The sequence below is a fragment of the Phalacrocorax carbo genome, chromosome 2 (genome assembly GCF_963921805.1).
Source record: "Phalacrocorax carbo chromosome 2, bPhaCar2.1, whole genome shotgun sequence".
NCBI lineage: Eukaryota > Metazoa > Chordata > Aves > Suliformes > Phalacrocoracidae > Phalacrocorax > Phalacrocorax carbo.
Window position 1 is genome coordinate 94,045,271 of NC_087514.1, and position 17,275 is coordinate 94,062,545.

The 17,275-nt window shown below is 38.4% G+C and overlaps 1 protein-coding gene across 2 annotated transcripts in view; it reads left to right on the top strand.

Moving 5' to 3' along the window:
- CDYL (chromodomain Y like) overlaps nt 1–17,275 on the top strand; it is a 106,718-nt gene that overhangs the window by 42,043 nt on the left and 47,400 nt on the right. The window contains exon 2 of one of the 2 annotated variants that reach the window (XM_064443532.1): nt 6,882–7,548. The exons of the other annotated variant lie outside the window; for it this stretch is intronic. Coding sequence (XP_064299602.1) covers nt 6,882–7,548 — 667 coding nt within the window. The remainder of the gene's footprint in view (nt 1–6,881; nt 7,549–17,275) is intronic. 2 annotated transcript variants of the gene reach the window in all.

Sequence of the window (17,275 nt, forward strand, 5' to 3'; positions counted from 1 at the left end):
TAAATTGTATCTGGAAAGATCAGTGATTCTGACATTTGAGCATCAATCATCAGTGGTGATTTGTGATGAAGTAAATCTCAGGCAAACTGTTTCTTCAGTAAGTTAATTCTCTAAAGCAGAGTCACTGTGTCACTGGCTCTCCTTCCCCACTAGTTTCGCTGGTGCCCTCTATGGGAAAGGCTTCCTAAGATCTTTTTTTCTGAATGCAAACTGTATTTTTTCAATAGATTGTAAAGGAGCTGCAGGTACAGCGATAGTCGGTTTGTAAGAGTAAGTACAGGGCATAAAACTTCCTAAAGTGCCTTTATAGGAGGTGGCTGTGCAGCCAGGCATGGCACAGGCCACAGCTGTGATTCCCTGGCACCACTGGTGTTGATGAGAATGTGGTAATTAAATGATTTTATCCATTGTCTTTGTTAATACTATGGAAGGATATAAGTCATAAAGTTGATGACAAATTATGAGCTTGACTGAGACAATTGTATTTTTACAGGTAACTTGATTAGAAATTTATACAGAGGGTGAATTAAAACTTCAATTATGACCTGCAGGCCAGTATATTAATTGAATGTTGCAGATAGCCACAAAGTTAGCTCTTGCATGACTTGTGTCCAGGAATCCTAAAAGAATGGACAGCCTTTGATTGAAATAAAGCTTGGGGTGAAAAGAGAAATCTTAATATTTGTTTTAGCACGGTTATTTAATTTTTGGAAGGAGGGTTGAGATACATGGTTCTCCCTGTTGCACTGCTAGCTTGAAGGACCACTTGGAAGTGTATTAGCCCTTTATGTGACTCCTGTTCATAGACATGAATGTGTTCCAACTTCACTGACACACTGCTTCCTCAAAAGGAGGTTGGGAGTGGCTGTGGGTTGTAAAGCGATGATCCTGTATGAACTCATCCTGCTGGTCCTGATGGCCAGAAGACAGTCGAGTGAACTCTGTATCAGCAGACCTTGGGCCAGATCAGTTATCATCCCTCATCCCAGAGCTGTCACAAAAGTAACACAAAATCTGTGTCATCTGCTGTACCTAATTTGACAGAAAGGCAATAATCTGCCCATATCTGATCTGTACTTATTTTGTACAGCTCTGGCTTCCAGAACAATATATATGTAATACAGCTGTCAGCATATCCAGAGAGTCCTGTACCGTATAGACACTGTGCCCAGTCATGCCATAAGGATGCAGTGGCTCAGTTTACAACAGTTTATTGACTGTTAATCCAATCACTCTGTCCTGCTAATCAAATCAGTCAGCTCCAGGAGCATGTGGTGGCAGGCTTATGTTCGCTCCCAGGCTAACACCAATGGAGTAACATGGAGTCGCAGCGAAGATGAACTCTAGGATTTATACGGGATCCTAGTGTAATTTTTTAATGATGTTATTTGAACTTAAACCTTACAATACTATGGTTTTGGTATTCTGAACGTATGTGTGTTAAGCTGTTTTTAAAATTTAACTGCTGGTGCTAACTGCAGTGAGCAATGCTCTGTACTGGCGGTTAAGTTATACAATTGGAAATGATGTATTTTCTAATCAAATGTCTACATAGAAGATTTTAGTGCACATTTGGCAGACCTTCAGGTGTATTTTGACATCCTCATAAAATTTGTTTTTTAATAACTGTCTTCCCCAAACTACCTTTTCCTTTTACTTTAAGCAAAACTTGGCACTTAACTGGTTTCATGTGTTGTATGCTGCTGTGTATTAGTTGCATTTTTTAAATGTAGAATGCATTTATTTTATTTACAATAAGAAGTATTTGAAAACTGTTTGTCATTGACTTCTGCAAGATTTTAATAAATAGAGGGTATCGTCTTTCATAAACATTGCTGACTGCTTATGGATGATCATTTAGATCCCATTTCTGCATGGAAGAGCTTCTAATTTAACTAAGGGTGACTGTTCACATGTAGCACATACGTGTGTGCAAGAGTTGCATTTATTCTAGCTTTAATCTCTGAATTGGGGAATGTCTACAGTAATAATTTGGCTCAGTTGGAGAAAATCAGTAGAGTGCAGCAGTTGGTGCTCTGACCCCCACCTCTACTTATTCTGCCGTGCAGCACTTTTATTTTGGACCAGATTTAGTGGAGCCTCTCAGGATCAAATATCCATACCACAACGTGGGTTGAAACTGTTCAGAGCTGTTATTTGCTTGGACCTGTGAGCCCCCTTATGGGTTGAAGCATGACCGATAACACCTTTGCATTGGTAAATTTCCATTTGCAGTTTATATTTCTCCATGAAGAATCCACTTCATGTATACAAAACTGGCCTGTGAACAAAGCCATTGCACAGTAAGTGGGAATGCTGTGGAGGGAAGAAGGATTTGCTTCTAAATTGCACTGTTGCTCTGAACCAAATACTAATGTAAACATAGCCTTCAGCTAACAGAACAAGGCTGCCTTCTCTATTTTACAGACAACAGATAGAGTATGAAGTCAAATAGATTATATTCTGTTAACTTTAAATTCATTAAGCCTGACATAAATGTGAGGACAGAGAGGAACATGATGGGATTGGAAAATGGATTTATGATAAACAAGGCAGTGCTCATTGAATATTTACATGCCTACTGATATGTTACCTTGCTCATTCTGGGTTTTTTTGGCCCCCCCCCCACCCCCGACAGCTGTACCTTTAGTTTAATCTTTTAAAATCTTCTGTTAAATTAAAGTAGGATCTTTATATATAACATACATATATATACACACATACACACACAGAGTATGCCTTATATAGAGTTTACAAATGTGCCCAAATTACAATGCTTTAGACTGAGAACGTCCTTTTGAATTTCATGCTTACTTTTATTGACCTGAACTAAAGATCTTTCATCACCGATTAAGATTGCGTGTCCTTTTTCTACCGCAGCAGAACGATGAGGTTACTGTACCTGTCCTGCCCATAGGTGTTTGTTGTCCTCTGCTGAAAGTTGCAGTCCTCTTAGATGTGTCAGAAAATACCGCATATTGTGGCTGCTCTCCAAACCGGTTATTTCAGGATGCCTACATTAGCTCAAGTATTCTTAATATCTAAACCAGGTCACTTTGACAGAACTACATTAGGGAATAATTACACAAGAAGATGTGCTGACAGATGGGGAGGAGCTGTTGTCTCTGAGCACAGGACAGGGAGGAGCAGTTGCAGTGTTGTCATTTTCACCAGGCACAGCTGTAGCTGAACAGCACTTTGGCCCAAAACCGTATCTTGTTCTTGTCCATTTGTGAAAAAGTGTAAATATTTTGCTAATAAAAGCAATTGAAATAAAAGTATTTGCTTCCTTATGGAGAGAAAGCAAACGTGAACCAATTCTCACCAATTTCATGGAAGGGAGGGAAATTTACTATTTTACAGATGGGAAATCTCAGATATAATTATGGTGTGTGGGATTATAATTTGGGCACTCCGTTGCTGGATTATACCTCTGAGCAGTGCATTGTTTTTCTGTCAGTTTTTCTGCTGGCTGAGTTTTTGAGTGTCATTGATCGGTACCCCGTGTGGGGAATGTGATAACTTCACATGCTAAAATAAACTGGGAGATGTTATCTTTTGCCACCCAGATATTTTGCCTGATAATTTTCCCTCACATTTGTTTTACCTTTCCTTTGTGTATAATTTTCTATTTTGTTTTGATTTTTCTGCAACACTTGACAACTAACCATTAGTGGGAAATCCTGGTAGTATAGAACCTTTCAGTTACTAAAAATAAATATTACCCCATGGCAGAAGGCATTGGACACTGTAGAAATGGTCATTGGCATGAACTAGTTGTCGGCAGCATTTCTGGCATGATTATGGCAAAGGATGTGATGTGGTCTTGCTCTTCCCCTGGTTTTTAGGGCACTCTGCCAGTTTTGAACTCTCCTAACTAACTTGGCATATGATCAGAAAAGCACCCACTCAGCTCCAGGGTAACAGTAGCGGAGGGAGAGGCAATACTGCCTGCGTGGATGTTAGCTAGCTGTTCTAACAGGTTAGCTGTATCATCAAACCGCACCGTAACGGAAGTGTCAGGAAATAGGAATGAGACTTTCCCCCCCCCCCCCCCCCAGTTACATTCTTTTTTTCATATTAATATTTGGATGTTAATCATTAGTATCTTCTAACACAAGACTCTGAGGTGTCTTGCATTGTATTTCATGTCATGTCACCACTGTATACCAAAGTAGAAACGGATGACTTGGACAAGCTTGCTTTCTCAGTTGGAAGAGAGGAGAAGTACAAGTTTGTAGTCTCTGGTTTTGCCATGAAAGGGTTTAAATAAGCCACTAGTTCAGGATGGATATTCCTATTCCTGTTCTATACTCAAACCCTGTGTGCATTGTGGAAGCATTCCAGTCTCCTCTTCCCAAATCTGAATGAGAAACACTTATCTAGCTGTTATCATCAGCAGAAGTATTGAGGCGGGATGTTCCTGAGCAGTTTTTCAAGTGGTCTGAGGGGAGTTAGACTAAACAAGCTGAGGCAATCCAAAAAGCCCCTCACTAAAGCTCTGAAGACGCACAATAAATTGTGTATCACAGGTCAATTGCTATAATTTTTGTGTTGTAAATAAAGTAGAAATTTTTAGGAAAAAAATCTCCTTTTAATCAAAAAGAACAATGTCACAGTAGGTTTTGTAGCAGGCTTGGACGATACAGCTAAGTATAACAGTTTTCTTTGTGCATTTCTGTTTGCTTTATACATCACCAGGTTAGGAATGGATTTTTGTGTCTCCTGTTCTAGAGTTCATCTGTCATCTCTGCAAGGTATCGGGTTTTTTGGATGAGAGGGATGGCTTCCTACTTGAAAAGGGCATGTCCTTAATGGGTGGCCTTTCAGTATTTAAAGACCTGAGTGGAACTTTGTGCCCGGTAATTGATTATTTGTTATGATTTCCTGCTAGAAAATAAAAATACCTTTCTAGCAGTAGAGATCTCTATCTGAGAATCATATCTTAAAAACCTATTTTAGAAGGTTGAGAGAGGGAGAGAGGTTAAGCAAGACTATTGCAGTAACTGCTTTTTTGACAATATATCAAGTTTGATTTGTGAGTTTGTTATTTTTTTTTAATTTAACACTTCTGGCTTAACACTTGAAGGTCTTTTTACTCAGTCTCTACTAAAAAAATTCTGAAGGTATATTTCTCCATAATGACTTTCTCATTTGGGGTAGCATTTTTGTTAAGATGTTCTTAACTATAGACTAATAGAAAAATAATAGTTTGATTTTTCTAGCGATATGGTTTTTTAAGTCCAGTAACTTTACTAAAACCTGAAATAACAAGAATAAAAATAATTTTAAGGCATTTTTACATTTTAAATAATGTTTGGACAATTTATGTTGCATTACTCTCTATAAATATATTGAATTGTACAACTGAGTAACAAGGTAAAGGTGGAACTAGTCTGACAGTTTGTGTTTGGTTTTTATTTGTGTGTCATTGTTTTGGGGTTTTTTTGTTTTTGAAGACCTATGCAAACAGAGCTATGCCATGTCCTAATGACAGGACAGCATAATGCAACACCTGCAGGGTACCACATAAAGTTCTAGGATGTGTAGTTACATTGCTGCTGAGATTATAATAGTGATCATTTAACCTCACTGTTGAAAACCAGGCAGTACATAATGATAACATGCCACATAAAAAACTGAGGTGCCCTCTTAAGAGAATCTGTTGTGAACAGTCATATGATTCAGTAATGACATTCCTGTATTTTCCTTCCATCTTTCCAAACTGTTCTGTAAATATTCCATTCAGTTAAATGTCACTCCAGTAAATGTTACTGGTCTTCAGAGATTCTCCTAGGTACGTGTGATCTTAGCTTACACGCGTGGTCTTTGTTCATGAGGGAGTAAGCACTGGGGCCAGTAGTTAATAAGTGGTCGTCCCATCCCATCCCTGATCCCCCTGCCCCCCCACCCCCCCTTTATTTTTAAATAAACAAAAGGAAGATAAATATGGGGAAGAAAGCTGTACTGGTCCCATAACTGAAATGAAATGGCCTGGAGGGTTTACCAGAAAGAGCAGCCTGGGTAGGAAGAATGAAATAAAAAGGGGAAATCCCAAGCCTAGTCTTGCACTTACATCTCTTTTGCTGCAAAAGAATTCCCTTCCTGCGGAACTAGCACGACTGTCATGAGCCTTGTTACGAGGCATGAGTCTCTGTCCCTGCAGCTGCTGCTGTCTGACCTGTCTGCTTTACCCCAGTGCTTGAATTCTTCCAGCCTGTGGGTCCCACGTGCAGTGGTAGCGTGTGCATTCATAATACTTGTGACGTATCATCTGCATTTGCGGATAAGTGAGGCATGGTAATTTGTTCAAGTATGTGTATCAAAGACTCTGGCCAAAACAAGTTCTCTGTTTTCACATGAAGAACAGCCTCTAAAAAAAAAATATCTTCTGTATTTGCACCAATTTCTCAGCTGTACCATATTGTGCCTGGTAACTAAAGGATAGCTCACTGTAAGTAAGAGACTCCCGCATATACCTTATGCTAAGCAAGGAAATTATTCAAACAATATCAAGTTGATAAGTTTTATAAGGCAAATACACTGTGTTTATACAGCATATTTAAACATCATCTCTATATCCAGAGAGAGAAATCCTACCCACTGTAATACGTCATATTCAGATTCTTGGCATGCAAGATACTGAAGAACAATTTTGGTATTTTAGAATGTCTTTTATGAGATGGAAGTAATAATCTGAAGTTTAAAGAGAGGAGTTTCCAGTTCAGCTGTGAAAGACTGTAAGCTACAGAGCTACAACACAAAATTTCAGAGCTACAAGGGTATTTTTAAATCTACACTTAACAAATTATTTGCATGCAAGTTGTTCGCTTGAGTTGTGTATCTGCCCATGCCTAATGTTTAATTTTCCTTTTTAACAGGTAGAGAGAATTGTTGACAAGAGGAAAAACAAGAAAGGAAAAACAGAGTATTTGGTGCGATGGAAAGGATACGACAGTGAAGATGATACTTGGGAGCCAGAACAGCACCTTGTTAATTGTGAGGAATATATACATGAATTTAACAGACGCCACAATGAAAAGCAGAAAGAAAGCACATTAACGAGGACAAACAGGACCTCTCCAAATAATGCCAGAAAACAAATTTCTAGATCTACCAATAGTTCTTTTTCAAAGACATCCACTAAATCTTTAGTTATGGGTAAAGACCATGAGTCAAAAAATAACCAACTCTTTTCTGCCACCCAGAAGTTCCGGAAAAACAATTCACCATCTCTTTCTGGAAGGAAAAATATGGACCTTGCAAAATCAGGTATTAAAATCCTAGTGCCCAAAAGTCCAATTAAGAGCCGGACGACAGTTGACGGCTTCCAGAATGAAAGCCCGGATAAAATGGACCACATAGAGCAGGATCAAGAAGACTCTGTAGCACCAGAAGTAGCAGCAGAAAAACCGGTTGGAGCTTTATTGGGACCTGGTGCAGAGCGTGCTAGGATGGGGAGCCGACCAAGGATACATCCATTAGTGCCACAATTGCCAGTGCCAGTACCAGCCACAATTGCATCAGCATTAACAATAAATGGAAAAGGTACGTGTACGAGTCGGTCATTTTTGTGTACGTTTTTCATTTGACTGATATTTTTTGCTGTTCAGATGCAGACAAAGTACCCACTCTGTTTCAGCCATGTTAAATCAAGTCTGGAGAACTTCACAACTTTATTTTACATAACTATATAACTACAAAGCCATTTCGAATTTTGCCAGCTTTTGCTTTCCTCGCAGAGATTCATTGATATTTGTGTTTTCAGAATCACCATAAGATACATCCGTGTTTGCCTTGACATTGTGTGGTACACATATTCCATGTACCACTTCCAAAGATTACATCATTGCTTTAAGTTTCTTTAAATAAGTCAAATTTGTTATGAATAATAGAAACATAAATTATGGGAATAGATGAATGATGTGAACAGAGATTCTTTGTAACAGTATACGTATCTGTTCTGTTATAAATATTGCCTGGAAAAAAAAATCTGTGAGAATGACATTGCTTAAAAAATGAAGCTGTTTCAGTGAAAATTTGAGCCAGTTGTCAAATACATATGCCTTCTGCCTGGGTTGAATTCTGTCTTCATTATATTTTATCAATATTTTGTTTGTTTATACCTCATTTGATATTGAGAGCTTATTTAGATTTGATGCCTGGTTTGCTAATACCTCAGTAGGTGACAGTTTCTTCAACTTGTACTGTAAAATTTGTGAGACCAATGAAACCCAAACTGCTTTTGTGGGAGGAAGCTGTTTGTTCCCCCCACCCAGCTGAGACCCTCGTTTAAGGCATCACAGTCCTCATTCTTGGGCCCCAAACTTTTCTTCTTCCCTGACAGAGCCAGGTTGCTGTGTAGTCACAGGTGTTCTCAAAAGCATGCTTTTGGGGCTAAATTTTCAAGTGTAATACTGTGTCCTCAAATAAAATGCAGTGGGTAGAATCTGTAGGTATGCTTTTGATGATGGCTTGCTGGGAAAATTGCTTGAAAATCAAGGGCTGGGCCTGCCACAAAACACACTTACAAACGAGATAGGCAAAAAAACGTGTTGAAGACTTTGGGAGAGTTTGTTGGATGCCCCACTGTTGCTTGCATTCAGATTTTCTGAAACAAACAGCTGCAGCGGGAGAGGTTGCAAAGCAGTGGCCAAGGGAGGAACACGCTCCTGGAGCTGCGGTGTCAGGTCATGGACCAACCCATTTTGCTGCAGATGAACTAGGTAACCATGGTAATGCACACACAGATGCCAGGAATATCTCTTCCTTTGCATGGACTAAAGAAGGAATGTAAATCTCAGAGGATGTAAACAAAGCTGGAGGGGAAAATGTAAGAGATGCCAGTATGTGAGTCTTCTGAGTAGGTGAGGTAGAGGAGTGTGTTTGGGCGTGTGATGGTTTTGTGATAATTATTATGTGTTTTGGAGTGCGGTCATGTTCCTAGTGAAGTGATTGATAAGCACTGCCTTTGGCATCCTGTTTTTTGCCTCATGGCATTCAGAATTAAAATCAGGACACAAAGACCCTTCTTGAGTAGATCAGCAGCCACAAATGATTAAATCATTCCCACCAACCTTTCACTCTGGTAATAGTGGTACAGCGAGGGCCCGGTTACAGGGTATCAAGTGGAAGTGGAAAGAACTGCACAGGAGTGATAGCGACACATAAAATATTAGCTGAGGTGCATTTATCTGTTTCACTGAGATGTTACAATTCCCTCACGTGCCACCACCTCCTTCAGCTCTTCTTAGGCATTTGTCTGGGCAACTAACATTAAAAGCTATCGACTGACCCTGGCAATATGTGACTTTTTCTCACACTTACATTTTCACGAGATCTTAATGCGTAGATCAAAAAAAGGAGAGCCAAGGAGATAGTCACAATATGTGGTTGCCCAAAACTACACAATATGTTTCCACCCTCTATCTGCTGCTGGGGAGATATTAGTTCAAGTACATTAACTGAGGCTTTCCTCCTCTGTCCTGATACACCACTGGCAATCCCCAAGCTGAGCTGTGCAGTCTGCTGGGAAACGGATGCTAAATATCTAAATTTATTACAGCTTTGCAGGCAGTTACGCTCATCTACAACAATTTTGGGGGTAACATCCAAATCATGCAATAATTCTTTGATTATAAAAGTTGGAAACAAACCTGAAAAAGAAAAATACTTCACGTTTATATCTGACATCAGTTTATTTTCCTAGCTTCTTAGGATTTCTTGGACAGATATATTTTTCATGGAAGTCCAGGCTCCAACTCATCTGTTCTGCATGGCCAGAGTGGACTTTTATTTAGAGAGAAGCCAAGAAAGGCAGCTCTGTCTCCTAGAGCTACCCTGGCCTTGGAGCTCCCTGAGCTGACACATCCTCCGTCTCTTCATTAAAGCTGCACTCTTCTCCTTGCTGTTTTTATTTTTAACTTCACACTGCGATTCATTAAAATGTAGTAAATCGGTGCTGGCTTCCCTCCCTGCCCTGCATGGGCTTGTCATGGTCCTGGACCCCATTTTGCCCCTTACTCAGGACATTCCTTCTTCTTAAATGGACACCTCGTTACATTTTCAACACCACCTTGGAAATCATACATCATGAGAGCTATTAATTGTACAGAAATGCCATCAAATTCATATCTTCATCGCTGGCTCTTCATATACACCAGATCTGACATATTAATAATACAGATGATAGATCTGGCATTTGGAGCACTCTTTCCAAACTTCCCACCTCCTCCACATACACCTTCTGTTAATTTTAAGAGTTCCTACTTCCACATGGAGGATGTTGTCAGAAAGACAAAAGCTTGTTTTGAAAAATAACTTTTTACTTGAGCTGGTTTAGGAATTTTTTATCAAAACATTTTTGTTGGAAGAACCCAGTTAGTCAAAACAGAAATCACTAATTGGATAGTATCATTTTGAAAGATTCTAGAAAAATACGTATTGCACTTAAAAAAATTTTTGGACAACTTTTTTAGTTAAAGGTGATTTAGTAATATTGGAAAAATAATTTACAATTTTAACATGAAAACAGTGTTCCTAATTTTGAGATTATTGCTATGACTACTTTTGAATTGTGTGAGTCGTATTGGTTTCTTAGTCCTAGTTCAGGATGGTGAAACTCTTCAGCATTGAGTCTGTTCCTTGTTTGGTTTCCCCAGCTTTGATTTTTTTTCCCTAAATTTCATTTTTATAATGAGAGTACACACCAGGAAAAAAACCTTGTATGCATAGGAAAATCCCATGACTGCAATTACTAGGAAATATTGGTGTTATTGTAGCACTTAGTCGTGCTTTTCATGACAGAAACTGCCATGATGCAGTTCTTGCTCCAAAGTTCCTACAGTCTCAGAAAAGGCAACCAGCAAATATTTGTACAAATACGCAGGGGTACCAGGGGAATAAAATAACAGTAATGTTTGCTTTGGGAGTTGGTGGTTTCAACACACTAAAATCTAGCTGCTGTCCAAAATACATTTTTTAACAAAGAAAACCATTGTATTGAATGTTCATATTTTAAAGGCTTGGCCTTGAAAATGGAGTCGATGGAGTAATATACTACATGCAAGTCTAAGAAGGGTGATACATGGAAGAAGTGGGAATGGGTCACTGAATGAATGTTGCTGTGCGTCTGGTTTTTTTAAATATGTCATGATCATCAGCTGTTACTAAAAGTTAATAGAAGAGATCCTTAAATGGATGGATGGAACAGAAAAACACCACCAGAGAACTGAAATGTTGTGGAAAAGTTGTTAAAGGCACCTACAAGCCATGAATATTACTCAAAAATTAGGCAAGACAAAAAGTGGCCACGTGTCTAACAATAGATTCTGGTACCTTTAAAGTTTTTGAAAGTTTCCTTCATCAAAATTTAATTTAAAAAATAGCTTTGAAATTTTATTGCAAAACTTTTAGGCTTAGTACACTCATAATATCCAGGGAAGTTTTATTTAATAGAGTACAGAAGAAGTGAAACTGTAAAGAAAATCTTGTCTGTCAGTCACACAAGGCTAGAGGGTTGTCTTGACATTTTAGAAGACTAAAAGACTAGATTCATTGTTCATCTTCTGCAAAACTTCATCATAAGCCAGGTGAATACCATTGCATGGCAAATTCTATTTGCCTTGCTATATTTTTTTTTCTGGGTCACCCTGTAGTTGCTACAGTTTTCATTCGGCTAACAGTGTCCAACATGTGGATGTAATTGTGAATAAATGCCACAAGAAGGGAGATTTGAGGCCAGAAGGACATGCAAAGCTCGAAGTATAAAATGAGCAAGAAAAGCACATCTAGCTGCATACGTTGTTATAATCAGAATGAGGCAGGATGGTGGCTGCATACGGGAAGAGAAGAAATACAAGAGATGTAGTGAATTACATCACTTGTTAGGCAGACAAGCACCACCAGTGTGCGCAGTGGCAGTAGCATCTCCCTCCTTGCACATATTAGTTCAGATGAATAACGTGCAGGAGCAGTAGGCTATCTGACAATACAGAGATGATTGCAGTATATCACCCTGCAAGGAACAAGGGTGTCTGCTGATTTTTCAGCTGGATAATGGTGCTGTTTTTATCTCAAACAACGGTATTTGCACCAAAAGAAAAGCCAAGCATCAGGAAAAAAAATTGTTTGAAGTTCTGTTTGTTACCTGTTTGTTACCTGTTCTCTCCCTTACCCAAAGCAGATTATGGGATTAAAAACCACAGATTTGGAAAACCAAAAATCCACTCCAACACCCAAGGAAAATAATGTCTGTTGTTTAGTTAAGTGTCAGATAGCTTTAGTCTCAACAGGAACCAGGGAAGCATAGGAATGCTTATGGAGGCAACTAGAACCAGGGAGAAACATACGTTCTCATTGCAATACCAAGCTGAGCTAAAGGAATTCAGCTGCTCCCTGTTCCTTAGGGTGAGGGAAGCTCACCCAGTTACCCCCGCAATTCTCCCAATTACTTTCTTCCCTCTCCCTGTATGTGCCTAGGTGTTGGGCATTATACAAGGAACAGTCCACTGTCACCAGTGCCACTCATTAGGCCACCCTCAAGAGTCCCTTGGGAAGAGCTTAGCAGCTGACAAAGGTGTGTTGGGTGTAAACCACATTAATTTTCCAGGTGGACCGCAACCTATGCATGTTACCCTCTCAAAAAGCAAAAGTGAGAGTTGCAGAAGCTTGTTGCTCTGTGGATTAGAGCCGACAGCACAACTAAAGGAAAGTTGGGGTGATGTGTTACGGTTTGTCAGATTTGTTTTTAGTGTCCTGGAAGGGCAGAAGCAGCTTTGAGCCCTCCTTTTGTTTGTTTTTGTTTTGGTTAAGTAGTAAAATGTGATTCCAAAAAAAGCCCTAAGACAGGAACTTCCTTTTTCAGTGTGTTTGTACATCGCACTTGGATGGTGACGTGATCTCTGCTGAGTGATCTCGAAAGCAACCAAGTACTTTATTAGTGCAAACAAAAGCCTATGAAATGGGTTAAAGTCCTTTGTAAAGCCTGCCTAACTTCTAAAATTGCAGGTTAAACTTCTCTGTCAAATGCAGCAGTGTGTAATTTTGTATCTTTTCTATTGTGTATACATTTAGCAAATCACTAAGAGTAAAGGATAAAACAGTTTTAATTTAATCAACCTTAAAGACACCTTTGTTGTTTTTTATTTCTTCAGAAGTCGCATTTCATTTAGATTCTATTCTTTGAGAGTTCACATTATTACTTCCCTTATGTACTGTATTGCGAAATTTTAACCTACTATTAAATTTTCCATCTGTATTACTGTTAAGTCATTTTCAAGTTCTTCCGCTTCTTTACTCTTAACTGAAATAATACTCTGAATTGTTGCCAGTTTCTTGTTTATCTATATTTTCTGGCTTACTATAAATGCAAAAGTGTTAAGTAATATGGTAGACTGGATGGCCTGTGTTTTGTGGAAATTTGATATGTGATCCCATACTCTTCTGGTTTTGGGCTCATTTGCTTGTGCAGTTTCTGGTACAGATTATTGTTACTTTACGTGGTACTCCAGGATTGAGAACTTCTTGTGAAAATCTGTCATCTTCAGGGCCATATTGGTATATGTCAATAGATTAACATAATAATAAACCAGGATTTAAGTGCAGGGTTTGCTTTAGTTTTAAGGCTGTTTTCCTGTAGATGTAAGGCGTGGTTTCTTGCTTTTCCTGCCTTCTGCCATCTTCCACTACTTAGAACAGAGCTGTCTCAGTTGGATGCTACGTTGGTGTAGACTTTTGATACAGCTAAGATGGTGTAAAAGGTAGCTACTTTGAAAAGAGTGGTCACATTCCTTTTCCCTGCTTCCCCAACCCCAGGTTATAAAATGGCCTAACCAACTGCTCCTTTCAGGGCAGGTTTATTTTTATCAGCCTTCTGGAAGTGACAATGAGGGAGAGGATGTGTCCCTGGGGAGGGAGACAGAGGCATGCTTTTTCCGTGTTTTAATTCTGTCCCTGAAAAACCTTTAATGGGAACTCCGGATATAATGTATTAAGGAAAAAAAAAAAAGTGGAAAGTAAGTTCTCAAGAAATACTCAGTTTGGACATAGAATCCTCAACCTAAGTTGATAGGAAAACTGTTATTTTCACTGAAATTTGTATTACACCGGCAGGCCCACTGATAAACATAAAGCTTTTAGTTGTGTGGTTCTGGTGTTGCATCTGTATACGCAGACTGAGGACCTGGAGTCTAAATCTCTCTTGACTACTTTGCCACTACGTCCTCTTACAGTACTTGTACCAACAGGAGACAAGAGTAATTTCTGAGGACACATTTGTCATACCTGCTGTGTCAAAACTTAGGAAAGATGAAGCTCAATGAAGCAAAAGCTCTATTGACAAGGCTCACTTTCAACCTACTTTGCATACATCTGTGCAGAGAAAATGTGGTGAAGATCAGACTGCATGATAGAACGAAAGTGTTGAGCTAGATTTTTTTTCTTCCACCATGGTCAAAATTGTAGAACTTCAGAACAGCTTTTGATAATACAGCAGAAAAGTGAAGAGCCATCAGAAGTCCTCGTGTGTGCCTTTTGCGGTTGCGCCCGGCAGAGTAACCAGCAGCTTTTTTTGTCTCTTGCTGTTTCAATTTTTTAAAAAGTTACATCTCCCATCTCTGTTAAAGCTGTGAAGTGGATGGAATGCACGTTTGCTCAGGAAACTGTCATTACAAATCTGTGTTGTCTTGAAAAGAAGATTAATCTTAATAGGTTGATGCAAAAATCCATAAAAAATTGGACTAAAACAATCATAATATGGTTCAGGGAAGATTTGCCTAGATTACATTCTCTACTTAAAATAAGAAAGGGAGATGATGAGAGTACAGTTAAATCTTCAGTCAAGAAAACATCCTCATAGGGAGACTGTTACACGTGGGATAAAATATCAGAGAAAGAATTGGTAAATAAACTATTACAGATCAGTGTTTGTGTGAGAGAGAAAATTGATAGGTTCAAGGAGATGCAAAACTGAAGTTTTTAAAGGAATTTTTTTTTTAAGCTAGCTGCTTGGATAACATCTGGGAACAGCTTTGCATTTTACAGGTGATTGCAAAATTATATTTTTTTATAATGAGATATAATGAAATAGCTAGATCCTATATTGCCCTGGGATAGCTGTACTTCCTACCAAGCCAGAGAAGTTGCAGTACTCAAACTGGCATAATCATGATCCAAAACTGAGTGCTATTGATAATAATACAGCAAAGTACTATTCTTTTATTTAGAAAAAAAACAAATACAGAGGTTGTACATTTGTGATACTCTATGCAATTTTTCAAATCGAAGAAAAATATCTAAATTATCTGCTGTACACACCATTTATATCGCAAACGTATTTAAGAGCGTACACTAAAATGCATTAGGCCATAAATTGTCAAACAGTTAATTCTGCTGTAGTAATTATTTTCTTAATTTTGCAATCTTAGAATGTGTAAAAAAGCTTTTGCCTTTTTTATTTAGTATTTTTAATTTAAAATGATTTAAAGTTTATTATATTTTAGATGCCTTCAAGAAACAAAGGCAAATCATAAACACTAGTGTTGTGAACTAGAATATTCCGTGTTTGAACATATCTGAAAACTGAGAAGTTCTAAGGTTTAATGTGGAAGAAGAGGAGGAGAGAGAGCATCCTATGGTTGTATTAAGAGTTCTTTGAATATCTTAGTGAAACAGTGGATAATAAAAGTACCGATTGTCATTTATTTTCTTTGAAAATATTCCTTGAAATAAGTAACTAATGTAAGTAGTTGTGCTTCAGAAAGCTGCTAAGACACTGGCTGGGAAGATGGAAAACAGAGTAGGCTAAATGATTCCTTTTTTTTGTTTCAGAAGGTTAACACCGCGGGGTGTCATAACATTCTGTAATGGGATCTGAGCTTATTTAAATTTATTAGTGATCTTTTAAAAGAAATGCAGTGAGCAGCAAAGGTACAGCACTTGCAGAGAAACACTTAGTTATTTATTCCTTGAGATATAAGAAAATAGAAACTTCAGAGGGACATATCTAAAGCAGGAGGCTAATCAAAGTGATCAACAGCAGGAAGATAACTTGAACTGATCGTTTTCCTTGCTGGCTCCTGAACAGAGCTTTTAGCCTGGGATGCAGGTGGGAATACCTTAACACTGGTGAGGGCAACTCCAAGAAGGCTTGGCCTAATGTCACACTGAAGAAGCTCTCAAGGTTTCTCTGTTTATCACACACATTTGTATTACTCTTCAGTCAAGCTTGGTATATAGTGAATCTGTAGATAATATGTGTTGGCTGGCATAGTGCCTTCCATGCGTAAGCACTTCAGTCCCTCAGATTTCAACTTTGATTGCTGTATCATTTTTTAAGGTGGGCTAGAATGAGAGGGAGTGGAGAAACTGGCTGGCTGCCTTCTCAGACTGGCTCTTTGTGAGACGTGTCCAAGTGGACTTCTCCAAGTATACACAGTTGGAGAATCTAGGCCAAGCTGTTGATGGCAGCTGGTAAAACAGGAACAAAGAGGATATAAAATAATAATAGTAAAAAAAATAACATATCTGAAGGGAATACTGAAAAGGTTGCACATTATTGTAGGGAAGAAACAAATGATAGACACGATGAAATGACGACTGAGGTAGTTGGAAATTTCTATTCTGGAAATGAATGAATAAGAAAAGGAGACATCCAAAGAAATCAAAGGGTATCAAATTAAAAGATAATAGCTTTTGATACAGCTTCCATTTAGTCCTGAGAACTGTTTGCTAAAACATGTTTTGAGTCCAAGAGCGATGGTCTAATGAGCATGTAAAATAATTTTAGGCATTTATAAGGATAATGGGAATAAACTGAATTTATTTGAATGGTATAGTTTTACAAAGAAGGTAAGTTCTTTTGCTTTAGAAGTAAGGAAACTTTTTGTGACATACCTGGAAATTGTAATTCAGGGATTTTTATACCTCTTACTGCATTGTTAGCCATTATTATTTCTGGAATAATTCACTCATCCATTGTTTAGGAAATTACTTTTATACTGTGCAGACATTCAGAGATTCTAATCATCCTACTGGGGTATTTGGGTAGGCACTGGCAAAACAGTAAGAAGGTGGAGCTCTGGTCTGGTTCCTACTGAGGTCCTTACTGTGAAGCACCTTTATCTACTCTAGATCTATACATGATATCCTTTAAAAAGTGCTTAGAGAACTGTATAAAACAATCTTTTTGGAAAAAAAAAAAAAGGCATCACAAAATTTAGATGCTTTCACTAAAGAATACTGATTTTTCATTCATCCTTTTTTGTTTCGGGATAGT